The sequence below is a fragment of the Centruroides sculpturatus genome, unplaced genomic scaffold, assembly GCF_000671375.1.
Source record: "Centruroides sculpturatus isolate CEXI.00-Female unplaced genomic scaffold, Cexi_2.0 scaffold1945, whole genome shotgun sequence".
Taxonomy (NCBI): Eukaryota; Metazoa; Arthropoda; class Arachnida; order Scorpiones; family Buthidae; genus Centruroides; species Centruroides sculpturatus.
In genome coordinates this window covers 764-23,437 of record NW_019386287.1, presented here as the reverse complement: position 1 = coordinate 23,437, position 22,674 = coordinate 764, and the positions used below count along the sequence as shown (strand labels likewise).

The 22,674-nt window shown below is 32.4% G+C and overlaps 2 protein-coding genes across 3 annotated transcripts in view; both read left to right on the top strand.

The window, feature by feature from the left end:
* LOC111614411 (transcriptional regulator ATRX-like) overlaps nucleotides 1-22,348 on the top strand; it is a 30,770-nt gene extending 8,422 nt beyond the window's left edge. The window contains exons 2-4 of the mRNA XM_023355781.1: nucleotides 838-1,042; nucleotides 21,974-22,120; nucleotides 22,187-22,348. Of these exons, the coding sequence (XP_023211549.1) occupies nucleotides 838-1,042; nucleotides 21,974-22,120; nucleotides 22,187-22,348 (514 nt within the window). The remainder of the gene's footprint in view (nucleotides 1-837; nucleotides 1,043-21,973; nucleotides 22,121-22,186) is intronic.
* Nucleotides 8,029-11,568, top strand: LOC111614412. Of its 2 annotated transcripts, none has more exons than XM_023355783.1 (6): nucleotides 8,029-8,237; nucleotides 10,457-10,530; nucleotides 10,608-10,691; nucleotides 10,763-10,825; nucleotides 10,915-10,996; nucleotides 11,434-11,498. In XM_023355783.1, the coding sequence occupies exons 1-5, from the start codon at nucleotides 8,147-8,149 to the stop codon at nucleotides 10,969-10,971; spliced, it is 369 nt and encodes a 122-aa protein (XP_023211551.1). In that variant the 5' UTR covers nucleotides 8,029-8,146; the 3' UTR covers nucleotides 10,972-10,996; nucleotides 11,434-11,498. The 2 variants fall into 2 exon arrangements, with proteins under 2 accessions (XP_023211551.1, XP_023211550.1); XM_023355782.1 differs by having other exon boundaries at nucleotides 8,030-8,237; nucleotides 11,431-11,568.
* Nucleotides 22,349-22,674: the final 326 nt, after the last annotated feature.

Sequence of the window (22,674 nt, the reverse complement as noted above, 5' to 3'; positions counted from 1 at the left end):
GTGTGTCAGATTACCAAAAGTGTCCGGATTACCGAAAATAATTACATATTTCGCATTGTTTTGCTAGCAGTAACTTACAATATTCTCTACTCCAACTGTTCGAACAGACTGCTCACATAAAACACATGAAATGTGTATTATGGTTATTTATACATTTACAACTACAAAACGCATTTTTCAGTGTTTTCCTTACTATATTTATTATTATTTTTTAATGTACTACTTAGCTTTAATTTGAGTGTTTTTTCGTTGGAACGAATTATTTCGTTTTACATGTAATCGTATGGGGAAAAATGATTTACCTTACGACATTTTCACGTTATGATCTCAGTTTCGGAACGAATTAATTTCGTATCCTGAGGTACCACTGTATTTCTAATTTACAGTAAGACTTCTATTAACAAACTAAAACGTGCAACTTAGATCTGCTGAGCTAAAGTTTCAATTATCTATTTTTATCTGTTTGAATTGGCTTTTTATTTTCAACTACTAATTCTCTTCTCAGTTTACACTTTGTTTCCAAGAACATTTCAAGAATTAATTCCTTTTTGGAAAAACTTTTTTATTTATTTTAAATGTTGTGTTGAAAGTATATATTAATATAGCATTCTTTATTATTCATTTTTATAGTGTGTTATTAAAGTAATTGCATACTTGCAGAATACAATTATGACATTTACATTTGAATGGCAAAATTTGTTTTTAAATTACACAAAATTTAAAATACACAAGTTGCGTAGAATGCAACTCACTTGTAATTTGAGACCACTCTATATATGTATGAATGTATAGTGTATGTAGTCTTTTGTTATAAATATACAAATATTTCTGTTGTAGGAAGCAAGTTAAAAGAAAATTAATATCATCTGATGATGAAATAGAAAGAAAAGAAAGTAGTACTGACAGTGATTCAGATGTGTCTTCAGAGAAGAAAAGTCAAACGAGAAGTTATAACAAACAAATGAAGAAAAGGAGACGAATAAAACAGATGTCGCAGTCATCTGAAGATAACAGTGATGACGATGTTCAAATTATTTCAGAGGTTTGCCAGTTTTAAAAATTTTAATGTATTTTTTTATTTTTATTATACTATGTTTTACTTAGCAATGATATTTTGAATTAAGAATGTTAGTTATTATTAACTCAATAAGTAAGTTACTGCGGAGCAATTCAGATCTTTATGTTTTTGGAAGTATATAATTGCTCATTGCTTCAGTTGGAATTTTTAAACATTATTATTGGATTTTCAAGAATCAATTAATTACTTAAAAGGTATTTCAAAGTTAAAAAACAAATAATGAAATATTATCATAGTTATAGATTGAATTACATTCTGATAAATGCTTAATTTTATATTCATACAGTATCAGAATCTTGTTTATTAAATTTTAAAAATATGGTTAAATAATTACTAAATTAATATACTATATCATTGTATCTTCTTTTTATATTATACAAAGTCTAGCATTAACAGATTGCAAACTAAACACTTCTGTCACAGTTCATAAAAGAAAATAACTTTATTTAACTAACTAGTAGTCAGTATAAGACTTTTTTCAGTTATTAATCATAGTAAAACAGGTCTACAAAATATAATTAATCTCATTTAATATTAGCTTGACTGAAGGAAAAAATACGTAACTGAATAAAAATTCCTAACTATCCAAATAAAGCACATTTTGTCAACTACATCATCATTTTATATACACCACTAGTAGTCCGGGACGCCCCTAGTGAGTGTTCTTTACAAAAGAACCCCCTAGTGGGCGTTCTTTACAAATTTCCATGAGGCACAGTTCTTTTGACTTTTTTGTTTCTATCAATATGCTCTACAGCTCCGTTAAAGTTCCAATGGTAAGATTTACCCTCCAAATGAAGGGGTGGTGACCCCTCAAACTGTAGCCCCCCTGTGTGAACAATAAAGTCAAAGGAACCATACCTATACACGCAACCCTTCGTGAGATATAAGCCCCTGAAAATGTGCCTACCTCATTTCCGGTCACATGACACTGTGGTCAAAAGGGAGCCTTCCACACAAAAAAAATTAACGCGCACACTCGGGGCTCGCCAACCCGCTCATTCGCAGGGTAAGTTGTGGCAAACAGGCAGTCACATGACCCATAGAATAATTTTCGGAGGGTTATATCTTGGGTAGGGTCATGCGTAGGGGTATGGTTCATTAGACATTTATCGTTCGCACAGAGGGGGGTCGCCACCCCTTCGTTCAGAGGGTAAATCTTACCGTCCCAATCGCGTCATACGGATCTATATTTTTATCTATTAAACATTCTATAAATACTTTAAAATAGTTTAATTTGTTTATTTATATTCGCTTGTAAACCTCGATTTTAAATGTATCCGCCATTTTTTCAACAAATTTCCCGTGAGTCAATGCGCGACGTTCACTAAGTCATGGGATGTTGTAAACATGCGGTGCAAGGTTAATCAAGGCATATAATAATTATTTATACCATTCCGTGGTATAAATAATAAATCCATATCAATAATAAATTCCTATTACAAATAAAAATAATTTATTGTTAATTTAAAATCTTTGCTAGGGCACCTCTAGTGCCTGTTTTTGGCATACTGTTACGTGGACGAATACCCATTCAATGGGTTATATATATAGATTAACTACTGATTTATATAAAATTCATAGATTGTTAACTAATAGAAAATCATTTTATTATTAAATTCTTATAAATTTTTGTTTTAAATTAAGAATGTTAGTTATGGTATGTTTGTAGAATGTATGTCCTTCCTATTATCAATCTATTTATGCAGAACAGCTAAGACAGAAAGTATTGAGATAACAGTCAATGTATAACAAATAAATTCCTGCAATTTAGGATAATGAAATTAACAAGTAAGTAAAAATTATAATTAAACATAACTATTATTTTACCAAGGAAATATAGAGAAGTGTATTTGATGCTATCAGTTAAGAAAAATATATTTTTAAAGGTAGAATTATTTGAGTTTTGATATATTTATCTATTTCAAATTTGATTTAAAACTAGTGATGACTAAATAATGAAGTCTTTCTATATTTGAAAGAAAAGTTTTTTTTAGTGAAAGTACTGTACATTGCTAGAAATAATTGATTTATTACATGATGTTATTTAAANTGAAGTATTCATCATAAAAATGTGTACATCGGATATTTGGAACGTCAATGGAATCACACTCGACATTCCAAATGCCATTGTCAAACTTCTAGGCTTACAGGATGGCGGTGCTGAACGTCCAACATACACATTTTTGCATTGAAAACTTCAGCTGCAACCTTGCTATTACTTGAAACAACTGTGATAAATTGCACATTGCCTAAGCAAACTTAGGTTTGTTGTTACTTTGAACTTTCCAGTAACACACACATGTGTAAAATATTATTGAAATTGGTTACTTCATTTTATTTAAAATAAGAAATATATCTTTTAATGATTTATTTTTAGCTTCAAATGGCAGTGATAATATTTTTAAGAAAGAAGAAAATGATGATAATATAAATGAGCATGAGTCTGATGAAGATTTTAAACCAGAAGAAAAAAGAAATGATTTTGATAGTGATGATTCAATTGATGAATTTCTAGCAAAAAAAATTAAACGGACTTATCACAAGTTACTTGCCATTCCCCTTTCAGAAGATGACAGTAAAACTTCAAAAACATCAGATATAGGTGGAAAAAGGTAATTATTACAAAATTTTTAAAAGTTTTTTTTTATGAATGTTAATTTAATAAAATTACAGTGGTACCTCAGGATACAAAATTAATTCGTTCCGAAACTGAGATTGTATCATAAAAATGTCGTAAGGTGAATCTTTTCCTCGTACAATTACATGTAAAACCAAATAATTCGTTCCAACACCAAAACACACTCAAATTAAAGGTAAGCAGTACATTAAAAAAAAAAAAAAGTATAGTAAGGAAAACACTGAAAAATGTGTTTTGTGGTTCTAAATATATAAATAACCATAATAGAATAATAATTGATAAAAAAAAAATGTAGTTTTATTTGCACTTTACCTTTGAGGATTGACAACGGTAGATGTGTGAAGTAGTGGCGGAAGAGAGGGAAAAGGGAAATGATACTAAAAACTTAACTTACATAACATAATGTAACAATAACTTAAAAATAACTTATAAAACAACACTAATTTTTTATCTTTTTTTTTCTTTTTTAATTTTGTATTCACTGCTTTTTGCTTTCCTTCCTTTACTTCCACCAGGACTTTCACTGGATAGAAGTTGCTTGGTAAAATATCTATCCAAAGAGGTTTGGCTTTGCCTACTTTTTAAAATGTTTATAAAATGACTTAGGCAAATGTCATTACTTCGAGCAGCAATACGGTCAGTGTGAACCTTTTCGGGATGTTTCTTTTCAATAAAATCAGTCACTTTCTGATAATACCTCAAGATTTCCTTTATTGAGCAAGATCCTTCTATGACGAAGCAAACACGCGGATTGAGACTGATGAACAGAAGTGAATAAAAAATGGCGCTGCGAACTAATGTAACGTCGTATGGTGAGTTTTTGTTCGTATCGTGGAGCAAAAATATGTTCGAATTTCATGTCGTATCCTGAAAATTTCGTATGCTGGGGCGTTCNATATGAGTTGTTTAAATGAAAAAATCTTGTAAAAATGCGAAAATAATTGCTCTTATGTGATCCCGTAAAAAACTGTAAAGCCAGGTTGATAAAGTAAGCTCAGCAAAAACATCTAACTGAAGAAAAACTTTTGAAAGCTGTGGTATAAGCATACTGGAAGCAGATTTGACAGTAAGACTGAATATATGAATAAAATGCACATTACATAGACTACAACTACAGGAAGTTTTGAATGAAGCAATGTCGGCACGATACTAAATATAAAAAATAAACTTCAAACACTGAAAAAGACTTCGAGCTGTACTTTGTGACTTAATTTTATTAAAGTGTTTCGTGTACATCTGAGATAAAACGTTTATAATTTGAAAAAGATTGATCTACGCAAGCTTGACGGCAGTTTTTCTACCTGTAAAAGGCTTACAGGTATGTTTCCTGGGATTATCACTGGTCTTTTCATTTCGTGCTGTTTATAAACAGTTACAATATTGTTTTTTAAGTTTATGTAAAAGAATACGGCTATTAACTTCTATTAAAGATACAGAGCCTGGTAATTTTGCTAGGACGTTGTCAAAAATAGAAGACAAAATGCTATCTTTTGACCACTCGGCCATCCGGCCGTCAAAAAAGGGTTTAGGAGTATAAGGAGGACAGACAGCAGCCATTCTATTTTATGTATATGTTAAACATATATATACTAGCAGTTGAGTCCGGCGTTGCCCAATCAAAAATTAACAGCAAAGATTAAGATTGTTAGATTATTTCGTACTTTTAACCCTTCTGTTATATTATATTATAATATTTGATTTATAGAACTACAAAGGTTATCTTACGTAAGAGTATATCACACCAAGTAGTACTGTACATTATTCCTCTTATATACCAGGATTTATTAAGCTTCAAAGTGAGTAAACAGAATCATGCCTTCCCAAACACATTAACACCCATACATACAGAAAGAAAGCCTAAATATTTTTGATGCCTCGACCTCGACGTTTTTCAAGATCCCCCGAATCCAAAATGCAAAAGTCTGGCGGTCAAGGGCGTAGTCAGGATTTTCTCCAGGGTGAGACAAAAATAAGATAACGTTGTTCATTAATTAAAAAATGGTTTTATTTGAACATTTGAAAACGCTAAAAGTAGTTGCAATGCTATTCGAACCTATCTAAATCTTATTTCGGCACTGGCCTACGGGAGTTATGGCTAAATCTTGTCAAAATTTCTTTCTCAAATTTATTTTTAGCTTCCAGAACACTCTTTTTATGCACACTCATCATATAAATACCGACAAGCCGATTTTCTGTCATTGTTGACCGTATCCAAGTTTTTACCCTGAGTAAGGTGCCAAAGGATCTTTCGATAGTGCACGTTGTGCAGGGATGTGCAAGTGAGATAAGTAGCGCCCGTTTTATGGGTTGGTAGAACAATTGCGTTTCTTTAACTAGTGCAGCTAGTTCTATCTCCTCCAGTTCGGCATTTGGCACATTTTTTCCCTTTCAGTTGGTTGTACCAAAGTTCAGCTTCACCGAGGAAATCATTCAAATTGTGTAAGTACAAAAAAATATAGTTTTTTTTTCTTTTTAAATATCCTCATATGTCATATCAAGCATTAGTGATCTCCAAAACTCGCTAGGAATCTGTGCTGGTGGATTCGCACAATGTTTCTGATGATTTATGACTCGTGGCATATTGAAATCTGTTTCAAGTAGGGTTTCCTATTTCCTGGTCTTTTGCTTGTCCCAGGATTTCGGGAAAAAGTGCATTGTTTCCCGGAATCCCGGAAAATCTCGGGATATAATTATTTTTAAGATATAAAATAAATCTTAAAATCGAACGATATAATTATTTTTCATTTTTAATACGTTCTGCAATCTCCAAAATAATATTAATAATGCTATGTAAAATATGTATAAAAAATTACTTTTTAGTTACATAGAAATTTTCACAAATAGAAAAAATTTATTAAAGTTTGTTGCAAACTGCTTGCAACAAAAAAGCCTTTGAATTGAGATGAAAATTTAAAGAAAAAAATGAACTTAGATCAAACTTCTAACTTAGAAGGAATTTTTCGTTTTTAAATAAAACACAATACAAAATATTATTGTAAATTTTTATAATAAAATTTTAAAAAGCAAAGAAAGTCCATCACTCCGATCAGTCAATTTGATTCTTATTTTAGTAAAGAAAAGTCTCGCTACCGAGAATTCCCTTCTCGATTGAAATTGATGTGGGTGATATCGTCTTTAATGCATTTAAGAAAAGACGGATGTTATGTGTTTTTTTCACCTGTAGCCTAGATGATTTCTAGTTCGTTTTCGAGATGCGTTACAGTATTTCTTTTGCTCTCAAATATTTTTGATTTGTCTACCTCGGCTGCTTTAGAGTTTATTAATTCTTAACACCTATTGCGAAGTCGGGACGGTTAGGCCCGCTCACTTTGTCGGTGGATGGCTAAATGATTTATTTTTCTTCGAGATCGTAGGATCCTTTCGACGTCAGGATCCTGACAACAGTTAGGATAGTTAGAATTCGCGTCCTAACTCGTGATTAGATCTATTCTTAAAGATACGTTCGAATAGAGGGGTTTGTAGTTCGAGTGAGAAGGGTCTGTGAATCCGTGGATAGGGTGACCGACGAAAAAGTAAATTCAAATCAAAGTCAAGTTAACAAATAACGAAGAGTTTAATGGCTAAAATAAAGAGAGTTTACAATAAGTGTAGGCCTATAATACTTCTGGATAATATGATATAAATTCTACCGTTGGGACGAAGAATGGGAAACTTCACTGATCGGTTGATCAGTGAAAGAGGAGAGAGACTGGAGACGAGGAGAGCTGATGAGGGAGGATGACGGAGGGAACTTCGAAGAGAGTGCCTCGAAACTGGGATATTTGTCCCTTTTTATCCTAAAATCTTCTCCAATAGGGGATCAATTTGTTACGCGTGTGACGGGATCTGAGGGGTGAGTTAAACTAGAAGATGTTCAACGTGTGCGATAAAATATAAAGGAAATGGAAATTAGGAAATGTAGGAAATTTGACTTAAAAAACATGAAATGGTACATTCCCTAAGACGATGGCAAATGTATTAGAAAAAAATTTCCACAACTTACAGAACAAAACTCTACGACAACAGTCGAATTTAAGTATCATTTACTTATTTTAAAATATTATTAATTTTCTCTACATTATTTTAATTGACAACTTTTTCTTCTGTCTTATTATCGATTACTTCTTGATACACGTCACAGTTAATTAATTAATTAACAACTGTTTTATTAATAAATAAGTTTATAAAACAAAATTATAGATTACAATTAAAATGCATGTAGAACGACAGATAAACTACAAGGGGGAAAGGAAACGTATTATTAAGATTAAAACTTCCGCTACTCGTTATCGGTATTAACACACTCACGTATATAGGCCTATATAATTGCTTTACTCTTTGTTCTTTAAAGAGGATGATTTTCATCGATTCTTTCATCGTTTACAATTACTAAAATATTTTTTTCTGTGTTATTACGTCGAGAAAACATGAAGAAAATCGTAATATCCATTCTTCTGGTGTATGTTAGTTGCACTTTGGCTAATTCCTTTGTGAAAAGATCACTTTTCGAAATATGCGGTAAGTATAATTTACACCTTTTTATTTTTTCTCTTTTTGCCCCGTGAGTATTAACAGGGCATGTTTGCTTAGTCATACTCATCGTGGGCTCGTGCAGAAGTACAATGGGTGGTGAGGGAAGGGCTTGGCCATCCCCGAAATTTTCGATCTTTCAGATCCCACATCGGTAGAAATTAAATGTGAATTTAATTCCTACCGCTGTCGGGTCGACAAGCAAAACCGACTGAAAACACGTCTTACACATAAATCATTTATACGATTTGTAAAAATGGTTCAACCTCGTGTAAAATATTTAAAAAGTAATAATTGGGGGTAGATTTGCAGACAAATCGCTGGAACACGTTTTGCGAAGTAACGACTCGACCGATTTGAACAAAATTTTGCACATTAATAGAAGTAATAAAATGGCGCGGCGTGACTGAGACCAAATTTAAAAATTCTATCTAGAACGGGAGGTAGCGAGGGTCAAAGGTTATCCCCATGTTAAGTCAATGAGAAGATTTTTTTCTTTTAACTCACCTTCTTGCTTAATTAAATAATTAGGTCATGCCACACACCAATACAGGAAATTTTTGTTAACTCGAACTCGGATAGTTTGAACTCCCTTTAGTTCGTAACTGTACTTTTGTCCCGGCCGGGATATAAAGATCTATACGTTAAGGAATTCGGCTATTTCGAAATTCGAAGTGAAAATTCTGTTCGAACCTCTTAAGATAAGAGTATGTTAACTGGTTCGTTTACATGGAAGTTCCTTCATACTATAATAGAGCAATAGAGCAAGAATAAGTCTAATCTGATAAATATGGTTTTGCTTTTACAATAACACACTTTCGGGTGTCACCTAACATATGGACTACCCTTTTTTTTCCTCTTAATAATAATAATAATATACATAAACTGCAGGTAAAAACAGTACGTGTTCGATGAGAACCTCACAGGTTTCCAGATATGTTTTATAAAAAGTAAAGCAGAATTCCTCGAAATTGTAGCCCAGATTGTTTTTAAAATGGTCCAAAATGTAGTAAGTGACCCAAATCTAGTATCCTAGAGTCCTACAAATAATGTATCTCGATCCAATCTTGCAATCCCGAAACCCAGCCGCATTTTACGAGTTATATAATTAACGAAAGTAGCGTTTTGTGTACGTTGCCGTATGTGTACGTAATTAGAATGACATCATTAGATATCAAGAATACGAACCCATGTATAACACATAATAAGATTAACGATTCCTTAAAACGTACGAAGTATCCAGATTGGCTTTTAAATTTGATTAATTTAATATTAATGTAATACTGTACATAATGGATGTGGTTATAGTCATTTTATGCAAATACTACAGTGTGGGAGTTTGATGATACTTGCTTTACAATATCGTTGGAATATCCGTAAAGTTTGTGACGTATTTATTTATCACAATTACAGTTGGAAATGTAATGTATATGACGTAAGATTTTCTCTCCCCATTTAACGATAGAATCCGAACATATAAAATAGAGTACAGTACATAAAAAAGACAAATATAAATAAAGCGAGTAAAAAACATAAAATGGAAGTACTGTATCTAAAAAATTTAAGGAAATACGCTATCTAATGTACCATATCACATTTTAAAATCAGTTAAAAGTATTTTCATTAATAAGTAATTTACAAGTATTTTCAGTATTCATCAGTACATAGTCTGTCGTATTCGGCCGAAGAGGGGATTGAATTGTGGTCTCTCCCGAAATGCACACCGCAATACAGTGGTACCTCGTACTTCGAACAACTCTAACTTCGGACGCAAAAAATCGACAAAATTTCGAACGATGCTTCGAAGTTCGAACTTTGCGGCAGTGAAAAATTGCGTAATGCTCGCGTGTTTTCAGTGCTTTTTTCGCTTTATTTTTGACGTGTTTAGTTATGTAATGTATTATGTGTTATTCGTCGGTTTTTAACAATATCTTCCTGCAATTTGTCGACACCTTTTGGCCATCCCCGTACGTTTTGTATCCTTTAATTTAAAATTTCCCGAACGGAACCATCGTAAACCACATTCGACACGTTCGAAGTTTAGGAATATATTCCCTATACACGTTACAATTGTTTTTACTGTTAGATGCGCTTCACTCAGGCACCAAGTTCTAGTTATTATAGCGTGAATAAGAAATAATATTTATATAACTTTGATTAATCTATAACTTTTCAAGAATTTAATCTTTAAAATGTGAATACTCCAGCATTATCTAGAGATCAGTTGTCCGAGTTTACCGATTGCCTGGATGATTCATTGAAAGACGAAAACAGAGACATTGTAAGTTGTCTCATTAAATCAGGTAAATTTATTTTCTAAATTTAATTATAATAATGATCTTTAATATTTATTTGTAGGCATATGATTTTATGGAATGCCTCGGTTACTCTTCCATCTTCGATTATTTAGAAGCCTCCTGCACGATTGATAACGCAGATGCCGTAAAGAAGTTTTTAAAATTGATATATTCTTTTAATTTATTAAATTTTTATATACTTTTTTAAAATCTCAGGCTGAAGATATGCGCATAAAAGTCCCGTCTTGTGCTAAGAAATACGGAGATCGTTTAAATACTGTAAGTGTTAATGATACGTAATGCTACAGTACTCGTATAGTAAGATATACACAGATAATAAAAGGAATGCGTAATTACATTTCTTAAAGGTTATAAAGAAAGAAGACGAACGTAATTGCCTGGAGAGAGCCGGAAAAATGGAATAAACAAGGACTTTTACAATTTCTACCAGTAAATATAATTTTTTCGTTATTTTTTACGGCCCAATATATAATTAAGTTAAATGAAAACTAGTAGTAAATTAAGTTACAGAAGTAGACGTGACCATCGCGCCATAAATGATTATGGCGGCTTTAATGTGGTTAGATCCCGAACCGGTGTCATACCTCAGTGTTCAATATTTTCGAATAGTGTCTAATATATTAATTAATGGCATTTTTCATTTAAAAAATGCCGTAGGACATCTTCCAGAAGTTTGTCAAATATTTTCCAATCATTTCACCTTCAATTTTACATATGAATTTAATAAATTATAAGTTACTTATTGAAACCAGTTTTAAAAATAACGTTTTAAGACTATTTATTTTTTTACATAATTTATAAATTTTTTTTCCAATTTCTAGTGTCGTAATACAGTTATTTAATTCATTTTTTTATCTTTACAGAAGAAGATTTTTCGACATTGGAATGTTACGTTGCACGGAAAATAGATTCGTCGAAAATTTTAAAATACATTTTTAAAAAATTGTTGACTTTTTAAAAAGTCTCTTGTAATTCAATTTTCAATTAAAATGTTTTTTGCGTTAATTTTATTACGATTTTTTTTGTAATTAATTAAAACAACACAAAATAATTTAGTTTATATTCTATGAGAAGATTGATTGATTACTGGTGCATTACGAGTTTGCACGAGGTTATAGTTACGCACATTACAGGTAGGACAGATCCACAATGGGATCGAGTATTGTGCCAGCTAAAACTTATGGGAGGACAGAATCGGGTTCGAATTTTCGACCATAACGATATCTCCTCTATAGAAAACACGTTAGTTACCATTAACCGCGGCGGTAATATATTTCAAACATCATTTTCGTTTACAAATTTTAAAACATTGGTTGTTTCTGCCGAAAAAAGAATCATCAGACCAACAGAATTGATAAATTAAAGAGTGATTTTCTCGTTAATATACTTTGGTTCCACAAAAATGTCTAATTGAATCCAATACTAATCCATTATATTCTTCATCAATTATTAATTATAGTATATAAATTTAATTTCCATTTAAAACTTTCTATTTTATTTTTGTATTATTCGCAATAAACTATAGCGTTACGTGGACTAGTATTTTCTGACATAAAAACAACGTAAATACAGTGGGCATTCGGGTAAAGCAATCGTCGAGTTACCGGAAGGTACACTGTATTTTGAAATTAAGTATACCAATAATGAATTAAAAACGCAGCAATAATAATTTTTCACCGAATTTTATTTAGTGATAAATTCAAATTCTATTGAGGGGTCCAGCGGGACCATTTTTTCAAGAACCTGGAATTTACACAGGCCTCAAATAGTTTGCGAGCCAGGCCTCTCTCGACCCCTAAGAGATAATACATATATTCGAGATAAGCTTAAAGGAAGGAAATTTATTTTTATAGATAAAAACTTCCTCAGTTCGTTGCTTTATTAATATACAGGCTGCAAGTGTATGCAGCTACTTATCTTTGTCAATTTCCAGTGGCTGTTTGTTCACTTTCCATTCATATCCAATTATTAGAATTGCTTCTCTACATTATTGTATCGAGAAAATAGGCAGTAAAATGTTAATGTCCGCCATTTTTCTAGCGTATTTTACTTGAATTTCGGCTAAGTCCTTTACCAAAAGGCAAAATTTCGAAGGAATCGTATGCGGTGAGTGCCGTTTATATCTTACTAGTAGCCCGGAACGCCCCCTAGTGGGCGTTCTTTACAAATTTCCATGAGCCACGGTTCCTTTGACTTTTTTGTTCCTATCAATATCAGCTCCGTTAAAGTCCAAATGGTAAGATTTACCTCTGAATGAAGGGGTGGCAACCTCCCAAACTGTAGCACCCCTGTGCGAACAATAAAGTCAAAAGAACCATACCCCTACTCGCGATTCCTTCGCAAGATATAAACCCCTGTAAATGCGCCTACGTTATTTCCGGTCACGTGACACCGTGGTCAAAAGGGAGATACCCGCGCGAAAAAAAAAATAACGCGCGCTCGCGGACACTCGGAAGGGGGGTCGCCGACCCGCTCATTCGCAGGGTAAATTGTGGCAAACAGGCGGTCACGTAACCTGTAGAATAATTTTCGGAGAGCAATATCTTGGGGAAGGGTCGCGCGTAGGGGTATGGTTCATTAGACATTTATTGTTCGCACAGAGGGAAGGGGGTCGCCACCCCTTCATTCGGAGGATAAATCTTATCGTCCCAGTCGCGTCATACGGATCTAAATTTCTACCTATTAAACATTCTATAAATACTTTAAAATAGTAATTTATTTATTTACCTTCGCTTTCTTTTCTTTCTTTCTATCTTATTAATTTGGAGACTCTAGCCTATTGGCTTTTTCTCCGAATTTTTACCTTCGCTTGTAAACCTCGATTTTAAATGTATCCGCCATTTTTTCAACAAATTTCCCGTGAGTCAATGCGCGACGTTCACTAAGTCATGGGATGTTGTAAACATGCGGTGCAAGGTTAATCAAGGCATATAATAATTATTTATACCATTCCGTGGTATAAATAATAAATTCATATCAATAATAAATTCCTATTACAAATAAAAATAATTTATTGTTAATTTAAAATCTTCGCTAGGGCACCTCTAGTGCCTGTTTTTGGCATACTGTTACGTGGACGAATACCCATTCAATGGGTTATATATATAGATTAACTACTGATTTATATAAAATTCATAGATTGTTAACTAATAGAAAATCATTTTATTATTAAATTCTTATAAATGTTTGTTTTAAATTAAGAATGTTAGTTATGGTATGTTTGTAGAATGTATGTCCTTCCTATTATCAATCTATTTATGCAGAACAGCTAAGACAGAAAGTATTGAGATAACAGTCAATGTATAACAAATAAATTCCTGCAATTTAGGATAATGAAATTAACAAGTAAGTAAAAATTATAATTAAACATAACTATTATTTTACCAAGGAAATATAGAGAAGTGTATTTGATGCTATCAGTTAAGAAAAATATATTTTTAAAGGTAGAATTATTTGAGTTTTGATATATTTATCTATTTCAAATTTGATTTAAAACTAGTGATGACTAAATAATGAAGTCTTTCTATATTTGAAAGAAAAGTTTTTTTTAGTGAAAGTACTGTACATTGCTAGAAATAATTGATTTATTACATGATGTTATTTAAAACATTAAATGATGTTAGATAAAAATATTTATATTATTAAAGTGAAGAACTAAGTTTTATTTCAAAGAATCCTGCTTAATGTTGCTGGGGAGCTGGCTATATATAACTATGATTTTTGAAAACTCAGCATATAAACAATAAGATCAGATCCAGATAAGGAATGGTGGGTGTCACAAAAATCAGTTCCCCCTTAAGATATAAGGTGGTTTGCAGAAACAACATGCCTTCAACTTGGTTGATTAAATGGATAAACCTCGCTGGGAATATCCAGTTTTGAACACCTCTAATTTAATGAAAGTTTCTTGTCCACAAGCAATTGGATGGAAGGATATAAAAAAAACCCTGTATATGGGGCTGTAATGGCCAAATTTCTGTACCAGGGAGGTTGGAAGCCATAGAAGGGATGATATAAGATGTGTCAAATTTATGAAACACAGAAAGAAAAGCTCATGGAGACCCATGAACAAGCAAATTCAAAAAGGTAATCCTTACATTATTCTGTTCCTCTGTAAATATAATAGTCTGAAAAATGGAAGATAAAGATTGAATAAAGCCTAGCAACTCTTCATCAGAACTCTCCCATGCCAGAAGTATATCATTGACATATCACAAATAGAGAAGAGGATACCATATGGTAAGTGGGAATGTAAAAAATCTAAACTCTGTGGTTTTCATGACTAATATGACCAAAGTAGTTGAGAAATGTGAGTCCTTTGGCACTCTTTGATTTTGTAAATGAATGCTATTGTTAAAACAAAAATAATTGTTTTTAGTAATTAGTACCTCTTGCAAGCTCATTATTTGTGGTATGGAATGTCCTTTCTCAATTAGTAAGGCATTTTCAAGCATGACTGTGTCAAAGTGAGGCACTGAAGGATACAATAAGACAATATCAATTTTGAAAAAACTGTTATTGGGCTATAGCACAATAACAGTTTTTGACAACAATAACAGTTCTGAGTTCAAAATTGATTTTTTTGAACTCTAAAGTATAGCCACAATAACACTAGTTATAACTGACTTTGTTTCAAGAATGGAAGATACAATAAGATTGGAGGGAGCTAAGAATAAGCACAGCAATTTTTTAGCAAGCACTTTTTCTAAAAAGTAAGTTGGAAGTGCTTATTCACTAATGGACATAGAGACAGATTTGTATATTTTCACTTCAAAAAATAGTCTGGAACTTGCCACATAGGCCAGTAGCACAGATAATGCTGATGATACACATGGCATACCAATAACTTTTTTTCCTGTCTTAAAACTGAAGGGATTGGATCCTCTTTAAACTTATTGCATGATGAATATTTTATCCATCACGTGTCACTCCATGTTGAATTTTTTTATGTTAAGCCTACCATGATCACACATTTTAGAAAAATAATAATTGTGGCAATTGTATCATTTCAAATTACTTTATATTTTGCACACACAAAATAGACATATTAATAAATATAAAAACAAAAAAATTTTATTTTAATTCCTGTATGGTAAATTTCAAAGCAAGGAACAATACATAGTGAAACAGAACATTGTTCATCCTGGTAATGTGATTCCACTCTCTTTTTGCTTGCTGAACAGGCTTTACAAACTCTAGTTGGATGTTTTTTCCTATCTGTTGCTGGTATGTGGCTGGGTAAATGCCGTTTGGATAAACATAACAGATTTTCATGTGACAGTCAACCATGGTGGGTTACATGTTTGCTTGTGTGAAACTTTTCCATCACTTCTCTAATAACAGACATACAAAAGTCAAGAAATGATATCTGTTTTTTCATATGTTGGCAACACAAAACACAAGCATTATATAGTGCAATATCCAGCATGTGAAAAAACTATTGTTGCAACGAATAGTATATTTGGCCTCAGGCCAAATACCGAATATTCGGCCAAACTATTCGGCTTGATTAACGCGTGTACGAAAATTGGCACACAAACCGCATTATGGCAAGGACCCTGCTCTCTATTGACCTGCTGTCATTACGCTTCGCCAATCGCGTTAATTCTTGACAGTTGTAGTGGACAGACATGAGTGTCATGGCAGTATGTGATAAATGATGATATCAAATGTGGATAACAATGAAATGATCTACAGGTGTAAATAACGGAAAAAGAACAGAGAAGGACCACGAAGTGAAAATGTGAAAATAAATATGAAATTGAGTTGATAACATAATCGAACAAGTCAAGGCAGCTTATTGGTGCGAAATTCGCAGCCCCTAAATCATGGCTTGCCTGGCAGTTACCAATTGTAACTGATAGTTCTTATTCTAAATCCAAAATACAAACAATAAAGATTGATCATTTGAAAAGGTCTTTTGCTGAAGGTTATACTGTTGCAATCATTGCTGGCTTTCAGTCAATGCCAAACAATTGTTGTCATAGACTTCGGAAAGCTAAATGCTTGTAATGAAAGTCACTTAGCGGGCACGGGCAAAAGTCTGGGTCCATTCGGGCTACCAAGCTGTCTCGAATCTGTGAAATCGTAACTGTGACTTATACTGGCGTCCTACCTGTCTCTTTTCTCCGTTATCACCAGGCTATGAGTCAAGTAATTGTAAAATGGGAAAAGTGATGAATCGAAAGTATTGTGAGCACGTATTATGATGTATGCATAGACATACGTGGACTAAAGCGATAGAGGAAAGAGAAAGGGAAAAGCAAAGACGAATGCTTGAAAAGGATAGGCAGGGTCAGACCCTCAGATATGTGACGATTCTTGAACAAATAGGTGTGTACATGTGCTGATCTTTGTAATTATAAATTGTGAATACATGTGACTAATATTATTTTCTGTTTTATTTTGTGCATGTTATAAGTTATAAATAAATATAAACAAACAACACTAACCTGATAACATTAAATCTGAATACCAGAATGATTAATTTACTGTGTTTTTGTTATTTTTTACTCCTGTTTTTAGGTATTCGGTATTCGGCCGAATAGTGATTAAGTATTTGGTATTTGGCTGAATAGCAAAAAATAGGCCGAATACCAAATAGTAACCGAATATTCGTTACATTACTAGAAAAAACACTTTTTTGTACTATTTCACTGATTTTCTCATGCATGGGTAATTGTGTATCACTCCATCACACAGATCAGTTCCACCCATATTTTGATTATATTCTAAAATACAATTCAACTTCATTATTATTTCTCCTGATCTGTTACATTTACCAGAATCTGAGAATTTGTGTTACTCATCATACTTAGAATTGTCACATCCCTTTTATCTTTCCAACAAAACACTGACAATTCATCTTTCTAGCAGGTTATAAATTCCCCTTCCTTCAATTTACGATCAAGAAAATTATGTTTCATTCCAATCTGATTTTTGTTCACAGTTCCACATACATATGTTTGTTTATCCAGAAGCATTTTTGCTAATGTCAGTGAGGAAAAACATGTCTAAATAAACCTTGTGATTCTTACTGAGCAATGGTTCTAATAAGGCAAGCAGAACTTTCTCATCTTGCTCACCTTCAAAATTTCCATTCTCTCATAGCTCCCATGTAAACTAAAAGTCCCAATCATATCCTGTTTGTGATTCACAAATTTCAAAGCTTTTTATGTCAAAACTATCATGCTTGCTCGGTATATGCTGTCAAAATCTCAGTTTGCTTTTCCATAACATAAGACTTTTGTCTATACACACATTTTCATCTGGGATGTAAGTATATTTAAACCTGTGGCAAAAATGATTGATAACAGTGTGTAATTTACACAGTTTATCATCACCACCTAAGGTTTAATTATTGTCTGTAAAATGCAAACAAGGCAATAAAAGCAGAAAGTGGTTGGTCAACAACATCACACTAAAAAAAATGGTGTGGAAAAAACATCTTTATTTGTAAAGTACAATACATACATAGGTGCAGTTTTCTAATGACACTTGTGACCATAATAAGTCCTATGAATTCTGTAATTTCTGGATTTGTTGTCAGTTTCAAGTTTGTTTATATGACTATTTTCTCGTAAATTGTCACATTTCATCAAACTATCAACATATCTATTTGTTTCTTCAGTGATCTTGTCCAAAAGTTCATCATCAAAAAATGTACTAAAGCAGTAGAATGGTGTAGCATCACTTTGTAAATTACACTGGATTCCTGCTTGTCCTGTGAAACTGTTGACTTGAGGGCTTGTAAAGTTTGTATGGATCCAACCATCATCACTACTGAAACATGGATGTTTTGCACTATTATTTCCTCAAGCATGACCACATGATTGGCCTCTATATCTATTTGTAGTTTAGTTGGTATTTTGTGATCAATATCACTACTACCATCACTAACATATTCATTTTGTATATATTTGTCATTACTGTCTGATAATTCAGACTCATCTGAACCTAAATTAAATAAATATTTAATCATTTCTGACTTATTAAGAGTGCTATTTTTCCCAGCCGTTTCTATGTAAAAACAGAGTAACTAATGGTCTACTTTCCTTTGTTATTTCTTCTGAACATCAATACCTATTATTTTAATATCCTGCTGCTTGAAAACTAAATAACATAATGATTCTTTTGATATGAATCACTAATTTTGGAATTCCGTACAAGTAGTGACATCTGATGTTTAAAAAATGTTCCTAAGCAGAAATGAGATATCTTGGGTCAGCAGGTCACAACCCGAGACATGTCTGGAATAACATGGGTCAGATTAATAACACTGATCCAGATTACAGCAGGAGCTCATTAGCTCTACACAAGACATTAAAATTTCTGTAAAGCAAAAACTTCTTGACCTTGTTTGAGACCAAAGGTTTTAAATTTAAACTGTTCAAGTACTATGCAAATAATCTTTCCTTTCTTAGCTGGAAAGTGTGCAGATGCTGTGCATCAGATATATTTGTGAAAACAGAAACCTCTAGTTGGAAATATGACTCTATCTGCTGACAATTTCCAACAGGTGCAATGTTAGTTAGAATTAACTGACTTAAATCCTTTTTAGCACGCTCCACTATAGTAGTGAAGTGCTTATGTTAGGACTTTTGTGTGTCTGTCAGACAATATATATTCGAGATTATGATCCATTCAATCTTTTCATTGTTCATGTGCGTGCTTTGTTCAATCCATTTATTTCACATGTCCACTCACATGCGCAATGAGTCTGTTCACTTTCGTTACCTAAGTGTTATGTTCTGATCAATCCATTCATTGTTCTTGTCCGCATACATGCGCAAAAAGAAACTGAACATTTTCATTTACAGTCACTGTAAGCTATAGTAAAAACTACCTGGTTTCTCCAGAATCTATAAACCACATCTCTTATTGTATATTCAGTGAAAAAATTCTTCTGAACACCTACTTGATTTCAAGAATTTATAAAATTGATTTTAAACAAAATTAATATTTGATTTGCTTTTGTGCCTATACTACAATTACTAAAATAATATACAGTTTCTGCAACAGAAACTGTATATTATTTTAATAATTGTAGTGTAGGACCTTCACTGGAGACATATATTTGCCTTGTGCAGATTGCAACAACCAAAGGAACTTTTTGTGAGCAGAGGTTTGGCACCTCTGATGGCTTGTCAGACTGACACCACAATGTCTTATTTGACACAGAAGCCGCAAAGATGAGTTTGTGGTGTTTGGAAGTATATTACACAAGTACCGTGTGCATAAGTGATCAGATTCTGGATGGAGACTGTGAAACAGTGCAACAAAAGTAAGGCATTCAGATTATAGATATAACAAACAAATAACCTTTTAATTAGAAACAAAGAGGTTACAGGATACATACATTGCAATATTGAATTTCTGACCTATGTAGGTGGTAGGTGGTTGAGAGAGAGAGAGAGTTTACATGATAATTTGAATGGGGATAAATATCTGATGGATTGTTCTGTCAAAATGTTCCAACAACAAAAATTGTCTTTAGTAGTAGGGTAATGTGGAAATGTTGATGATAGGATCATTTCAAGAATAGGCAATGTCCATTACTGGAGTAGATGAGGTCTGTTTACAGGGAGTAAGTAATATCTGTAGGTGGAGATGGCAATATGGGATTCACTAACTAACTAACTCATTTGAGGCACAGGCAACAACTGACACGGTCGGCAGTCAGTTCTGATATTAAAAGCAATAATGCATGATCAGGAGGTCAATGGATTATGGGAAAGCTTCACTTTCACCATCGAGAACATGCAAACTGAGAAGTTCTCAGGTAATAAAGGATAATCAACAACGTTAGTTGTCAAAATAGGTATGATCAAATTAAAAGAGGTTTTTGTTAAAATCTGGATTCTCACATTTTTATCAAACCTGAGTTTTATTTGGAAAACACTGTTGCATGAAGTGGATAATGTATTTATCCAGTTGTTCGTAAAGTATCTTCGGATTACAAATTTTAACAAAATTCAAATGTACAAGATACACATTTTGTTCAAAATTAGTGACTGTTCTCTGTTCCAAATTAGTCTTGCCAGGAGCTTTCATTCCACCTGGAAAATAAAATATAATAAAATTTAGGGATGAGGAAAGGAAAAGCATGTTAAAATGAACTGTTTTTACCACAAATTTTATTAATTCACTGTACCATATAACAGTCAGTCTTCCTAATAAATGTACAGTCAAATATTACATCTATTATTTTACTATTGATAGTTTTCAGTGATTTATTTTTTTTTTTTTTACCAAATTTTAGTAGGTTTTAACTAAAGTTTACAGGTATATATTTTATCACATTTTAATATTATTTAAAGATATTTTATTATTTAATTTATATTTTTTATTTTATTTTAATTTTACTTGTTTTATTCTTATTTTTTAAGTAAATTTTTGTTACTTCAGCTGTTTTCAGTAAATATATCATTTTAGGTAATTAGTTTTTAGTGAGCTTTATGTGTGTGTAAGATAATAAATAGTTGTTAATTACCATAATTTATTTTAGTTTTATCAGATAGATATAATAAGGACTGGCGATGGAAAAATAGCCCAAAATACACATTCTTTTTACATGATAAACTTTATGTAATTGACTGTTTTGCTGTATAATAAGTAGTGTTGTAACAAATAGTATATTTGGTCTCAGGCTGAATACCGAATATTCTGCCAGGAGCGTGGCCGAATAGCCGAATATTCGGCCAAACTATTCAGCTTGATTAATGCCCGTACGAAAATTGGTGCACAAACTGCATTATGGCAAGGATTCTGCTCTCTATTGGCCCGCTGTCACTACACTTCGCCAATCGCGTTCATTTTTGGCAGTTGTAGCAGACAGACAAGAGTGTCATGGAAGTATGTGATAAGTGATGATATCAAATGTGGATAACAATGAAATGACCTACACGTGTAAATAATGGAAAAAGAACAGAGAAGGACCGCGAAGTGAAAATGTGAAAATACATATGAAATTGAATCAATAACATAATCGAACAAGTCAAGGCAGCATATTGGCACGGAATTCGCGGCCGTCAATGTCAAACAATTGTNGAAGACTATTGTATCGTTAAAAATTATTTTTTTATTTTGTACAAACAAAATAAATATATTGAAAAATATAAAAACAATAAAAAATTATACTTCAGAAGTTAATTTAGTATCAAAAACGTAAAATATTTGAGTAGCCGAAGACATAGCCAAAGATTACAGCACCACAGCACTGGTGAAAATTTAAATTTGTCGACTGGAAATCCTTTGGATAACGGACGTTTCGGATAACCGACCTTCGGATAAACGACGCTCTACTGTATTTCAAATTTTTATTAGAAATTATATATGATATTTTATGTTAAAATTCTAGTTTAGCAGAAAAGTTTTATGAATTTTATTAAATATGCTCATTTTTAGAATCAAGATCAAGGAGATACACCCATTGGGAAAGGAAGAAAAAATATCAGAAAATTGATATCTGATAAAATGTTGAGAGAAGAAACTAAAGCTGCTGCCCAAGCTGAACTAGAACGAAAAAGGCGTATTTTAGAAAGACAAAAAGCAGTAAGTTTAATTGTTATATATTGAGAATAAATTGAAGTTATCTAACATTAAATTGTCATCTTTTAGTACAATCACACTGTTATAGAAGTTACTGAGACTGGAGAGCGTGTAACTAAAAAGCTAGTTCTAGAAGTTGATGAAGAAAACAAAGAAGAAATAATTCAAGTACATCCAAGTCTTATTGTTAAACTGAAACCTCATCAAGTAGAAGGTATTCAATTTTCATAATAATGTTTTTAGATCTAAATAAAAAAAACATACAGTATACAGTCGACCCCCGTATAAGATCATTGATTATTCCGTTTTATATGAATTCCATGTTGTACGAGTCACTTAAATTTTACAAATACGTGAGCCGTTCACAGCCCAGTACACATATTTGTAAAATTAAAGTGACTCGTACAACATGGAATTCATATAAAACGGAATAATCAATGATCTTATACGGGGGTCGACTGTACCTCCTTTATCTGGTATTGGATAATATGAAGTCCTGTTTATTATTAGGACCTTGAATAAGTTCTCACTATTTTCCAACAGACGGTGTTACTAGA